The sequence below is a fragment of the Lepisma saccharinum genome, chromosome 27, assembly GCF_977018435.1.
Source record: "Lepisma saccharinum chromosome 27, izLepSacc3.1, whole genome shotgun sequence".
Lineage (NCBI taxonomy): Eukaryota > Metazoa > Arthropoda > Insecta > Zygentoma > Lepismatidae > Lepisma > Lepisma saccharinum.
The window spans coordinates 37,271,039-37,285,786 of record NC_139255.1 but is presented as its reverse complement, the minus strand read 5'-3'; the positions used below and the strand labels follow the sequence as shown (position 1 = coordinate 37,285,786).

Here is a 14,748-nt window from a genome sequence, read left to right as displayed (position 1 = left end):
ACACTTTAGTACATCAATCGATGCATTCTAGTGCATCAATCTATATGATGCATTTAGTTCTCTGAGTGTGTGAATTGGACGGACAAAGCAAGAAATAAAACTATATTGAAAAGAGTTTAAAAAGATCAATGAGGAAATGAGGATATTGGCTAAGAAAGCACTGCCTGCTGAAAGACGCACTGGTTAATGGGAAAACGAACCGATGATAAGGTGTCTACCAAAATAACAAATACAAAATTCTTGATTTTTTCATGACCTTTTTTCGTTTTCCTTACCTTTATTTATATGGCTCCTACTTAGATAAAGTTGGAAATTAGCAATTAAGAAAATAAATATTCATTAAATGAAAAACCCTTACCAAAAGGCCAGTTAAGATTAAAACTGCAGCTGTATTTAACAAGAGAATTAAACTCGATTTATCAATTAATACATCCTGGACTACATTTGGCAGACTACCGAGTCTCTGGCATCTTAACTCACAATTATAACACCATTAAGCCTTGTTTCCATACGAAAAACTCAATATGCTGACCAAGGCAGAAAGTTATTTTATTTTAGAACATAAACTAAACATAACGTTTCAACCTTCTAGCAAGGTCTTCTTCACACTCTGTACCAAGTACAATTTTTTTTTCATTTGCACTTGGTACAGAGTCTGAAGAAGACCTTGCTAAAAGGTTGAAACGTTACGTTTAGTTTATGTTTTAAAATAAAATAAATTTCTGCCTTGGTCAGCATATTGAGTTTTTCTGAACTCACAGTCAGTATAATCTTGTGTTGTTGTTCCTACATAGTGAATGTCCTCTCATACATCTTATCTTACTACCATTCATCCTAATCTTCGTGATGACCCAAAGGGGCATAAAAGTGAAGTAGAATAAACGAAAACAATAATAGCGTCATTGTGATAGCAAAAATTCTTGACCACAAGTATAATTTCTTGACTTATTATTGACTTCTTGATCCAGATGTTGATTTGTCTTGACTGTCTTCATTGGTAGACATCCTGTATGAGCTCACAGATTATATAAATTAAGTGAATCGATCAAGAAGCCTGGACGTTGCAGATAAAAACCTGCCTATAACGGCGCAGAACAATGAATAAATTAAAATTATTTCTACTATTCAATTATATAGAACAGCCTGGTCCCCCTATAAACGTTTCTGGTGACGCCTCTGGTGGTTAGAGCCATTGCCAAAACTTAACTGGCAACTCTGATGTTCCTGACACTGAGGTTACTCCTTGTAGGACAAGCTGCCCCGGGCACCGGTGTGTTGCTGCCCCACATATGCCTCTCAGGGGTTACTGGAGATTTTGCCCATTGGCAACATCACACTGGAGTCCGAATTTGGAGACATGTCTTTGGGGGAAAAGCTTCGAGATGCTCTCTATATAAAAGGAAACATTCTCCAGCTACAACGTTTCTCAATGGAGGTGGAATCTCTAAATAGCCTGTGTTGTTACTCGTTGCTATGGCAACGGAATCTCATCCCTGCGTTGTAGGTGTTTCTTAGGGATGGTTTTAAATGTCCATGTGGGTGTCCTTACTGAGGAAGATACGATCCGAGTTTCTTTAAGTCTGCCCGGGACTATACATTTATTTCAGTCTAATATACTAGTCTTAGTGTCGTTTCGAAAGGTGTGGTCTGTGACAAAACCGTCTCGATCGAGACGAGATGAGATTTGCCAGTGTCTCGCTCTCGTCTTAAGAGTTGTAAATACCTGTCTCGTCTCGTCTCGATTTATAAACACAATCTCGTTCTCGTTTCGAAATATACGTATAACAAACTTTTACGTACAGAGGCCATTAAGGCAGCTTTTCTTTCATTAAGCTTATTTTAACGCCTCAATTCGACGCTACGCTCTATCAATAAACATAATGTTATTGTAGTTAGAGCTTTCGCCCTTGGTGCGAGTGGTCCCGGGTCCGATTCCAGGTGGGAGCCACAAATTTTCGGCGATGTCTCAGCATCGTGAGGATGATTGAGGACGTGTTTGAAAGAAAGAAGAAGCTAGAAAAACAGCGACGATGGGACTCGATCCACTGACCACGTGTCACCCAATGAAAAAGCCCTTCTGGCAGGCACTGACCCTTCTGCAACGTATATTATCAGTAGTAGAGTAAATTTGATTTAGGTAAACTTTTCAATGTCAGAGCAAAATCTGAAAAACCGAGTCCCGTGAATCAAATCTCGACAGTTGCAAACTTGTCTCTCTTTGAAAGAAAGTGACTCGGACAGTGCTTCTTCCGCTCGTTACACACGCACCACTACGCATATGACGGACATAAAAAAAGAGAAATGGCCGAACCTGGAAACGCCTTCCTGTGTTCTTCGGTGCAATTACGATTCCAGCATTTCTCCTCGCAGCGTGTTTATTTCTCCCGATTTCCGCACGACAACCACTAAACCTCATTCCCACGCAATAACAAATGGAGTGTGTGTTACTTCGAGGCTGTCATTATCTGTGTGACGTTCTTGCAGCCTCGGCACACGAGCCGTGCATATTCACAGCTTTCAGCGTCTTTTACGACCCCATCCACTGTAGCCTCCTCCCCCACCCGAGCAGAAAATATTTTTTTACCGCCAAGGCGACAATGACACCGGGAAATATGTGTACGTAGTCAACATTTTAAAAACCTTTGCACTTCCTTTTTTGTTCGTGTGTGTGTACAATTCTGGGTTATAATCCGAACTGTTGTCACCTTCAACAACTCTCAATCTAACATTCAGCGCTACTTTCGCTTCACCTCTCCTCTCTCTCCGACATACCTAAACCCGAAGTTTAATGCTGCAGCAAGGTAAGTCTCTCAACTGTCCCTACTCTGGCCAGATCATCCCACTCTTTACTATCTGTCAGGATTAAAGATGGCTAAATGTTCTAAGAAGCGAATCCAAATTTGAACTAACAGGTTTATAATCTGTGACTTTGTTGATATGATTGTAAAACGTAACTTAACATATTGTAAGAAGTGGTTATTTAGAAATGATGTGTCAGAAGGATCAATTGAGATAATAAATAAATGAATATATGAATTTATGACGCTGTTTTATTTATTCAAGGACATCTACTTAACTTTTACACCAACCTTACTATAATTTTATGAAGTGATTTAGATAATTTTACGTCGCTTTTGTTCCACTTTGGTTAATCGCGACAAGTTAATTGTATATCAGTACGCTGTAGCTTCACTTTAAAGAAACCCTCAAATATGCACACATAGCTAAAACGCTAAAATCACAAATTTTCTCCATAATATTCTTCCCCCTTATTTTAGTTTTCTTGACTCTTAGGAAATATTTTACTATTTTCTTCTTACAACTATGTCTTGAGAAGAACATATGTGTAAGTATGTATTCTTATATACAGGGAGGAACCGAACTCTAGAGACAAACTTTCAGATGATGTAAAGGGATGTTGGCTGAGTGTTTTATATAAGGAACCCATGATAGCCGGTAAGAGCGAGGGGGCACTTATTTACAGAGTAATGTGATGTTGATATGTTATCAAGGCCGCCCCCAGGATTTTTTCCTAGGGAGGGGGGCAGAGTTATACAATTCATTATTATTATTGCTATTTATTATTAGTGCTATTATTATTAGTTCGATATTTTTTTGTTATTATTATTATTATTACTAGTACTAATGTTTTTTCTTTAGATTACATACATTTCTATTTTCCATATTCTGTATATCTATATACAGATGATCAGTGTAAAACAGATTGTAAGCTTAAATGTAACTCTACTTAAAAAATAATAATAATAGTTTGCTGTAACTTACGATCTGTAAGTCATAGAAACCAATATTTTTTGTTATAAAATATCGCTACAATTTCACCATTCGAATTACATTAATATTTTTAAGAAATCTCAGGGGGGCAAGTGCCCACCTGGGCCCTCCCTGCGGGCGTCCTTGTGTGTTATACTTGTATTATGTCATTTGGACCGTGATAAATGGGTTCTGATAGATTATGAAGAAAATCAGTGAGATGATGATGGTGATTCTGAAGTTGGCTACCTGATTTGTTATGAGTTGGCAACCTGATTTCCTATGAGTTGGCAACCTGATTTCCTATAAGTTGGCAACGTGACATAGTGAGATAGCCCACATCTTGGACTCAGTATACGCCACTGATACAAACAATACCAAAAAATACACGAGTAAAGAAACAAACCCAGGAGAAAACTCGTACTTGTTTATTAAATACGTATACTGTACGTACAGTACAGTACACTGTTTATTCTTCAATACGTACTGTTTCTTTAAAGCAGCTGTTCAAAATGTTGACCGCCATGATCACGACAAACTTGACAGTGACGCAGCGTAGACTGTCGCGCATGCTCTACCATCCCAGGAGATTGACGCACATCTTCAGCGGCTGCGATGATCCTAAACCATGGGAGTGAGTGTCCACTGGAGTCTCGTGCACTAAGCTCTTCATATTATCCCAAAAGAAGAAGTCCATCGGCGACAAATCTGGTGATCGAGCTAGCCATGCAACAGGACAACAACGATCAATACATATGTCATCAAACTGTGTATCAAGGTGTTCTCTACCAGCTACTGCAAAGTGTGCCGGCGCCCCGTCATGTTGAAACAACATTCCCAAAGGTAGTTTAGCTCCAGAAAGGAAAAAAATTCCGTGTAAACGTACACAAAGGTAGTAAGTTTGAACAAACAAAAGAAATGCAATTACTCTGTAATAAGGTGCAGAGCACCATGGGTTCCTTATATCAAAACACTCAGGCAATAACCGTGAACAACCTGTGAAAATTTGTCGGTAGAGTTCAGTTCCAATCTGTGTAATTTCGAAGTTTTATAATCAATAATACGTGTCAAACTAAAATTCATAAGCAAATATTATGGACTATCGGATCTGAAGGACATGGCTCAATATTTAAAGACCTAAGGACCAGTAAATATATCAATTACATCCATGCCTTCTATGTACTAATTACATAAAATAAGCTATATTTGGTCCTTTATATTGTGGTTAGGCCTACTTACAACAGAAAAATAAAGTGAATTATTGTGATTCCTCCAGGAATGCCGACCTCCGTGACAGTGGTTAGCACATCGCGCTACGACACCAGGGGCACCGGGTTCGAATCCCGGCATGGGTGTTCATTGAGAGTGTCCCTTCATTAATTTCATCATATCCTCTCATCCTCACCGTCGCGATTAGCCATAAGTGAGAGAAAATCAACGCTAAATAATAAACATAAAATAAAAGCAAGATTTCTCCAGAAATGTACTATAATTTTGTGATTTCTCTAGAAATTCACTAATAATGTGAGCTTTTGGTTACTTCAGACATGTTGATTACACCAAACTAGCAGATTTTCAACTGGTAATCTCAGATTTACAGGATATTTAATTTCAATGGAGCCGAACGCTTTCATTTTTCCTGGCCGAAAAGCACGTTCGTTTGTTCCCAAGGTTCCCTAATCAGCGTGTCCAAACCGCTACAGCTGAAAAGGACGTCCATCGAACGTGACATTTTCGAACGCTTCAAATGATAAGTTCATAGAAGACTCGGAGGCACGACTTGCTTGCAAAATGAAATCCCAGGGAACGTCCCATGCTGCAATTAGATTTAATAATCGTGCCATCGTCACGGAATCAAATGGATTGGAGGATTCGTTGTTGTCCAGCCCAGCTATTACGTGACGCGGAAGTCTAAACGGCAAAAAATATATTTTATTCATTTGTTATTATCGCTTGAGTATGTTTACATGCTGGTTATGAAAGAGTACTGTGGGGAAATATGTAACATCCCTCAAGTTGTGCCGACGTGCCAAAACAGGATGTGGTGGATTAATGACGTCATATCGAAGTTTAGGACTTCTCAAGCATAGCAACTGACGCTATCGCCTTGTAATGATTAGGCCTTGGGTTCGTTTCACACTGAAGGCATATTTCAGTGGTTCGGATCGTACTTTAAACATGGTCCACAACGTGCTCCGAAATTCTGAGAATTATACCTAGTCGGGCGAGTTACAAGTACTAACAGTTAGTTTTCTTTTGGAATTCTAAATATAATTAGCTACTTTCAAAATTAAGTCGCTGTAGTTGTAACACAAGTACTTTTTGCAACATAAACAACTTCATCAACAGTTAATTTACTTAAATAGTTAACTTGAAAATTTATAACGTGAGGTAAGAGATACAATTAGCAACAAAATTTCTTACTATGTGTTTTCTATGGATGCTAAGGTGAAAGGACTTTCATGGAATGGCCTAAGGCAAAAAAGCTAGTCTTCATTGCAAGCTACACTTGAAACATTACGCTTTATTACAATTCGTCACTTCTAATTGCACTTAAATAATTCAGTGTTCTGTCCCATTTAATTTTCTGTAGTAAAAATGTATATGAAGACTTACATTATGTACCACAGACATAAATACAACACATGTAAATCTTCACATATTTATTTTCATTACAACTGATGATCATTGATCGTGTTTTTTTTTTGTTTAGAAGAAAAATTTCCAGCAGAAAGTAACTTACAATTACCTTTTAAGCAGCAGTAACTTTCATTGAGTTATTTATAAACAATGAGTAACTGTAATTCAGTTACTTTTAATAAGTAAATTCCCAAACACTAATACACATACATGTAGTGGAGGACCTCACTATGGCCAATTTCGAAACTGATGCCTTCGCATCCACTACATGTTCATTGATTGATTGATTTGGTGTTTTAAGTCCACTTTATGCACAGTAAGGCTAATCGGGACTGGACCTACAGTTTAAAGTGGGATCCGAACCACTATGTGCCTCCATCGGGTATCGAACCCGGGACCCCTTGATTACAAGGCGAGGACGCTACCACTGCGCCATCGGGAACATAGTTGGAGGTGATGCGAATAGCACCACAGTCCGTCCATCTTTAACAACATCATCTTTATCATTGATTTGAGGCTGGGTGAGCTACAGAGCCGCTCCATGCTGCTGGAAAGTTACCCCCGAGGTCATCCTATTGACTATTGGCTATTCTAGGAGGAGGAAAGGGCACAAAAAGGATAGCTGCCCCTCCTAAATCGGGGATGTTGCAAAATCCCGACAAATAATACGTCGGTATAAAAGATAGTGAAGCACCATTAAGCGTCAATGTTACCGATTCTTGCAGTTTTTAATTATCCTTAATAAGCCGCAATCAGCATTACATCCCTATGTAATTGGTCATGTATTTCAAGTGTACGAAACCGAATTTTGAGCAGCATTTTGTTTCATGGTACCGTTTGAAAACCTGTTCCTTGTTAGGGAAATATCGAACTTAAGACACCCTGCAATAGCTACAGAGGAGCATTATAAACTGATACGAATTTGTAAAATTCACAATCGAAAAGTCAATTTTTGAAAAACACATATTGATACAGGTTTAAGCTAACAAAAATCGGAAAAAAGTATAAGCTACACTTAAATAGTTTTTGCTCTTTTTTTATATAAATAATGTCACCCCCAAAATGCTATATCCGTTTGCCCAAATGTATTGAAACTTTTGTCCAGTACAAAGTTTCAATAATAACAATACTAATTACTATCATATCGCACAACGTAGACCTGTATATTAAATGTGAGAGGCACAAGAAACATGCACACATCTAATCCCTGGCGTACGCAGGTTTTCTTTTTCGAGGAGGGATTGATTTTCTTAAATTCTCGGAGAGGGCTGTAGCCCCCTCAGCCGGTGCATCTAATGTAACACGCTTTCTCGTTGCGTCTCGAACAGTTACACACTGATTCAATCTAACCTAGTCCAGCCATTTTTTTTACCATTGATAGTTAAAGCAAATGCCTGGATAATGTTCAAAAATTAACATGAAAACGCTTATTGTTTGCCTAAAGCAGAACGTTTTATGTTGACACATTGTGACGTCAGAACTTAGCTGTGTCATGACGGAGTAATAACAGCTGCAGGAAATGGATAGCTGCGCTGGGGTACCTCTTGTGACAAATAAAAATAAATGACTGGGACTGTGAACAAGGAAAGTACGGATTCGCCCACTTCCGAGGAAATCTGCGTAGCTATTTCTAAACCTCCACGATTACTCGTGCGTTACCAACTGCGTCGCCTACTACGGAAATACGATACAAACACGTTTGATATACATATATCCATTTCATTTCAAATCCTGAATACAAGTCCATATTCGGCAAATTATTTTTCATGCTACAATCCCGGGGAGGGAACATTGCCCCACTGTTCTCAGGTATTCTCTACCATTTACGTAACGAAGGAAGAAATGAACGTAATCATTTTAAAAAGCTACTTACCACCTTCGAAAGTGCAGCAAAAGAAGAAATGTATTTGTGAGAATCCCACTCATCACAACTGCTATGTCAAACAGTGTATCTTTAAATAACGTTTACAAATGTTCATTTCAAAAAAATTCACGAAATGGTAACGATACCATAAGAAAACTGGTGGGAATATTTCCTGGAACACATTATAGCCTCTAAAAACAGTACCAAAAGGCGTATTTGGGCTAGATTTGCTTGTTTACTGGGAGCGGTAAAAGGGGGTGGACTTCGACCATGGAGTCCCCTCCCCCCTGGCACCGGCATCATTCGTAATGTTTAGAAATAATAACAATATAACAGACAGAGTAATGACTGTGCCATTACTAGTTTTTTTGTATTAACTTATCAACAAACATGATTTGACACTCAAAATGTACACAGAAGCAAGATAAAGTAAATATTTACCCGCCCGTAAGAAACAATGGAATAACGAAACTGTAAAACAATCCTAATACAATTCCCTCCAGAAATCGAATTGCCTGATTACTTGAAATCGACAACTGTGACTGACAGACAATAAAACGTGACTGAAATTAAAAATCTAACTTTCAGGTGATGACAGTTCGAGTTGTAAACAAACAATTTAAAGACAATACTTTTTATAGACGTGATTGTTGATTTTGTGTTTTAAGTCAACTTTGTGCACAGTAAACCTAATGGGGACTGTACCTACAGTTTAAAGTGGGATCCGAACCACTATGTGCCTCGAAATCGGGACCCCTTGATTACAAGGCGACGACGCTACCACTGCGCCATCGGAGAAACCTTTTTATACCCATGAAAACCATCAATGATTGTATTGTATTGTTCTAACATAAGTTGTAAACTCATTCTCTAAATGCACATATCGTGATAATTCACTTGTTCACACTATCAAAGTTCTTCAGAAGTTTCATAATTCTTAACTTATCACAAACTTATGGTTTTTGTAGACGCAACTGTAAAGAATTGTTCTTACAATAACGGGAATTACCCAATGCTATTCGCCTCCTACAACTACAAGAGTTCAACCGAGCATGCAAAGCGTATAAAGAGGAAGACGATGAAAATTTGACCTGGCGAACGAAACAAAAACAAGATGTACTTACCAGGCTATCGACATCTAGGCTCATTCTTCAGCACACATGTTCCTGCACTCGCAGCATCTCAGCTACTTCCTACTGCCCAACAGAAAACCAAACGCTTATTTCTTTTGACACTTTTCTTGACTGTCACCGGGTCACTTACACTTCGCTCATTCCTCCACTCGCCATGTCAGTCGCTCACCTGTTGTTTTGAGCTGCACTGACCGATATCTTCCTTCAACACTGCACAACAAAAACACTGCAACAGGGATGCAAAATGCAACGACACTTCGTAACCTTAACTTACTTGAACTGTGAACTTTAAAACAACACAACCGTCAGGCAAGAACCTGTTCAACAAACGGAACTTTCAGCACTGATTTCATGTCACAGCGTTGGGAATTATTAAATCCAGTCTTGCAACTTTCTCATTTAAACTCACGCAAGTTACTTCTCGCGGAGGCGTGAAGAATATTTTGCTGCCATCTGTTAGAAGAGCGCGTAAACAGAATTTCCTCGCTGTGCCGCCAGGTGGTAGCACTGCGTTAGTTGCGCAAATCCAATAGATTTCTTTCGAATGAAACAGTGGCGGCATCTGCAAAAATTTGCGACTTGCTGCTGTATGATTTAAAAATGAAGTGCTCCCCTGTGCTTAGCACCTCGCCATGAAGGTGTATAGGGGGTAACTCGCCACACTTTATTGATCCGGTCATGAGTGGGGGTGATGTGATCAGCATCATGCCCCTGACCGCCTTTACCCCCCAGGTACCCATGTCATTTGACGCTGGGTGGGCACCGGGGCCACTTCCAACGTTAGAAAAGTTCCCGGATTTGAACCGGCCAGGATCGAACCCGGGACCTTTAGCATGGTAGTCAGACACGTTACCGACTGAGCCACCTCGGCCACTAAAAAGTGGCAGAAAAGCAAAGTAAACCAAATCAATCAATCACTTTTCTTGCCCATGTCTCTTGCATTTTTACTATTTTGCCTACTAGATTTGAAATTAAAAGTGTAGTGTTTGTGTTTGTCTTGTGTAGTAGTTGTGGTGTGCTTGTATGTGGGTTTGTCTTGTGTAGTAGGTGTGCTGTCTAGTGTGGTTGGGATTGTCTTGTGTAGTAGTTGTGCTGTCTAATGTGTTTGTGTTTATCTTATGTAGTAGTTATGCTGTCTAATGTATTTCTGTTTGTCTTGTGTATTATCGGTGATGTGTATGTATGTGTCTTGTGTTGTAGTTGTGCTGTCTAGTATGTTTGTGTAGTAGTTGTGCTGTCTAGTATGTTTGTTTTGCCTTGCGTAGTAGTTGTGCTATCTAATTTGTTTGTGTTTGTCTTGTGTAGTACTGTAGTTGTGGTGTGTAGTTTGTTTATGTTTATATTGTGTTATAGTTGTGATGTGTTTGTGTGTGTCTTGTGTAGTAGTTGTGCTGTCTAATGTGTTTGTGTTCGTCTTGTGTAGTAATTGTGCTGTCTAATGTGTTTATGTTTGTCTTGTGTAGTAGTTCCTCCATTGGGGGTTAGGCGTAGAGCTGACAACTCTGCACTGTAAAAAAATGTCAAGAAACAGCAATATAAGGCCATGGATGTTCCCAAGGTAAAATATTCCGGAGGTAAAATAGTCCCCCGTTCGGATCTCCGGGTGGGGACTACTTTGGGAGGTCCCTGGACTAAGGATAAGATCTACGTTAGGAATAAGGATATTAAATTAGGCACCTGGAATGTTCTGAGCCTTTACCGGCCTGGAGCATTTCAGTGTACAGTTAATGAGATATTTAAGTATAAATTAGATGTAGTAGCTGTCCAGGAAGTTAGGTGGCCAGGAGAAGGGAATTGTAAAACTAAAATTTATACTTTTTTCTATGGTGGTACTGAAAATCATAATTTTGGAACAGGCTTTTTCATAAATAATAGAATTATCTCGGCTCTTAAAACAGTAGAATTTATTAATGATAGGATATCATATGCAGTTTTACAGGGTAGGTGGTGTAAAATTATTTTAATAAACATACATGCACCAGCGGAAGATAAAGATGATAATACTAAAGATGATTTTTATACAGAGTTAGAACAGGTCTTTGATAAATTTTCTCAGTATGATATGAAAATTCTATTAGGTGACTGTAATGCACAGATTGGCAAAGAAGAGACATTTAAACCCACGATTGGTAAAGAAAGTCTTCATGAATTAAGTAATGATAGTGGTATAAGATTGATTACTTTTGCAACCTCAAAGAATTTAATTGTGAAAAGTACCACTTTTAAACATAAAGATATCCATAAATATACCTGGTCTTCTCCAGATGGTAAAACTCATAATCAGATAGATCATATTCTTATTGATAAGAGAAGGCATACTAGTACAGTATAATTGACGTTCATACACATAGAGGTGCTGACTGTGCCAGTGACCATTATTTAGTAATTGCTAAATTAAGAGAAAGACTCTCAGTGATAAATCATAAGCAACAAAATCTAAAAGTTCTAAAATTTGATACAGGGAAGTTTACTGATGAAAGAATTAAGAAAGATTACCAAATTAAACTGTCAAATAGATTTGATGTTTTGCAGGATTTAAATGATGATGAAAATATAAATGAAACAGATGTAAATAAGAATTGGGAGCACATACGTAATGCAATAGCATCAGCAGCTAAAGAAAGTATAGGATACCATAAACCGAGAAAAAGTAAGCCATGGTTTGATAATGAATGTCATAATCTAATAGAAATAAGAAATGGAACTCTGATGATACAAATCTAAACAATTATAATAGAATAAAGCGAGAAGTTAACCACACGTTTAGAAGTAAAAAAAGAGATTACTTGAAAAGCAAAATTAACGAAATTGAAACAAACAGCAAAAATAAAAATATCAGAGATTTATATAAAGGTGTAAATGAGTTTAGAAAGGGGTGGCAACCTAAAGTAAACTTGATAAAAGATAAAGACGGTGATTTTCTAGCTGACCCAAGCGATATTCTAAATAGATGGAAGAACTACTTTAATGACCTTTTAAATGTCCATATAGGAGATAAATCAGAAGTAAATGAAGTACACACAGCAGAACCTTTAGTTTCAGAACCTAACTTGATTGAAGTTAAGGATGCTATTAAAAGGCTAAAGAATAACAAAGCACCTGGCATTGATTTAATACCAGCTGAGTTAATTAAATATGGTGGAAATTCATTAATATGTCAAATTCATAAATTAATTTGTTTAATATGGAATAAAGAAGAAATCCCTCAACAGTGGAAAGAATCCATAATTGTTCCTGTGTTTAAAAAAGGTGATAAAATGAACTGCAATAATTACCGTGGAATTACTCTACTCACAACAACATATAAAATATTATCTAACATTCTTTTAACAAGACTAACCCCATATGCTAATGAAATTATAGGTGATTGACAGACACTTGAAAAAAAGTGGGAATATAATCAAAATGTCCATCAGCTATTCATTGATTTCAAAAAAGCATATGATTCGGTCAAAAGAGATAAATTATATAATATATTAGTAGAGTTTGGAATACCTAAGAAGCTTGTTAGTATGATAAAAATATGCACCAGTGAAACAGAAAGTAAAATTCGTGTGGGTATTAATATGTCTGACAAATTTACAATTCATGATGGGTTAAAACAAGGAGATGCATTATCTCCATTGCTCTTTAATTTTGCCTTAGAATATGCTGTTAGGAAGGTAAAAGAAACTAAAGAAGGACTAAAATTAAATGGTATGACTCAGTTGTTAGCATATGCAGATGATGTAGACTTACTGGGGGATGATGTGAATACAATTAAGAATAATGCTAAAATATTTTTGAAAACTGCTAAAGAGATAGGTTTGGAAGTTAACAAAGAGAAAACTAAATATATGCTTACAGGCCGAAACCAAGTGTTAGGTAATAATCAAAATCTAATTATTGATAACAACTCGTTTGAACCAGTCTCCAAATTCAAATACTTAGGAGTAATATTAACAAATGAAAATGATATTAAAGAGGAAATAAAAAGTAGGCTTAATTCAGGAAATGCATGTTACTTCTCTCTTCATAAACTTTTGTCTTCTCGTTTAATATCTAAGAAACTAAAAGTTAAAATATACAAAACAGTAATTTTGCCTGTAGTATTATATGGATGTGAAACTTGGTCCCTTACATTGAAAGAGGAACATAAATTGAGAGTATTTGAAAATAAGATCCTTAGGAAAATATTTGGACCTAAAAGGGATGAGGAGACAGGTGAGTATAGAAGGTTACATAATTTAGAAGTACATAATTTGTATTCATGTCCAGATATTATTAGAATAATTAAATCAAGAAGACTTAGGTGGGCAGGCCATGTGGCACGAATGGGAGAGGAAAGAGGAGTTTACAGGATTCTTGTTGGGAAACCTGATGGTAAGAGACCTGTAGGAAGGCCAAGACGAAGATGGAGGGACAACGTTGAGATGGACCTAAAGGAAATCGGTAGGGATGGAAAAGAGTATATAGAACTTGCTCAAGATAGGGAAAGATGGAAGGCCTGTGTTGCTGCAGCCATGAACCTTCGGGTTTAAGAAGGCTAGGGAGTTAGTTAGTAGTTAGTTCTTCTGCAACTTTTACGTAATTGCAATGAAGAGAACCAACCAATAATGTTTATATTAATGACACACACACAAAGAAGTATCTCCCGGGAATTTTCCATTATGTTCTCGACCACAAAATTGAAGTGATCTCCCATCAGCCTGTGAGATGTCTACCTCTACAAGGGCGTTCATCGTGATTTGGCATCCAATATTGCGCGCCAAGACGAAAAGAAAGCCTTCAATTAAAATGTTAATCACCCCTTTCGACATCTGAAAAGCATAAGAGGTACCAGAATATGGAATGGATGGGGTATGGAATTTACTATGAAGGGCGCGATCATTTTTATACATAACCTTATATGTAAAAGTTGATAAAAAAAATTGTAAGCGGGGATCATTTTCAGGGGATTTGCATTTACCAATTACCACTTTCGTTTTTCACGAGTTATTTACGCAGTGGCGTGCCCAAGGGGGTTTATGGGGGTTATAACTCCCCTTTTGGCCCAGTATTCCTAAAAAAGAAGAACGTCAAAAATAGCAAAAGATGGTAAAATGAGGGCCAACTACCTAAAAAAAAAGTGTACGTAACCCCTCACTACAGCGCCTAGAATAACGTAGTGTGGAAAACGGCATGCTTCTGCGCTGTCTGGCTGGTTCCACTCGAAAATGATCCGCTAGAGGCGCTGGTGTTGACCCCGGTGCTTGGTGTTCGACTGCTTATAATGGAAGTAAATGGGTTTTTTGCTGCAACGTCTGATTCTTTTACATGAAGCATTTCTATGAATGTGATAATTGCTATGATATTTGGTAC

At 37.7% G+C, this 14,748-nt stretch overlaps 1 protein-coding gene across 2 annotated transcripts in view; it reads right to left on the bottom strand.

Moving 5' to 3' along the window:
• Rgl (Ral guanine nucleotide dissociation stimulator-like) overlaps positions 1-9,782 on the bottom strand; it is a 262,557-nt gene extending 252,775 nt beyond the window's left edge. For both annotated transcript variants that reach the window (XM_083113546.1, XM_083113547.1), the window contains exon 1: positions 9,400-9,782. In XM_083113546.1, the coding sequence (XP_082969672.1) occupies positions 9,400-9,423 (24 nt within the window). In that variant the 5' untranslated portion in view covers positions 9,424-9,782. The remainder of the gene's footprint in view (positions 1-9,399) is intronic.
• Positions 9,783-14,748: the final 4,966 nt, after the last annotated feature.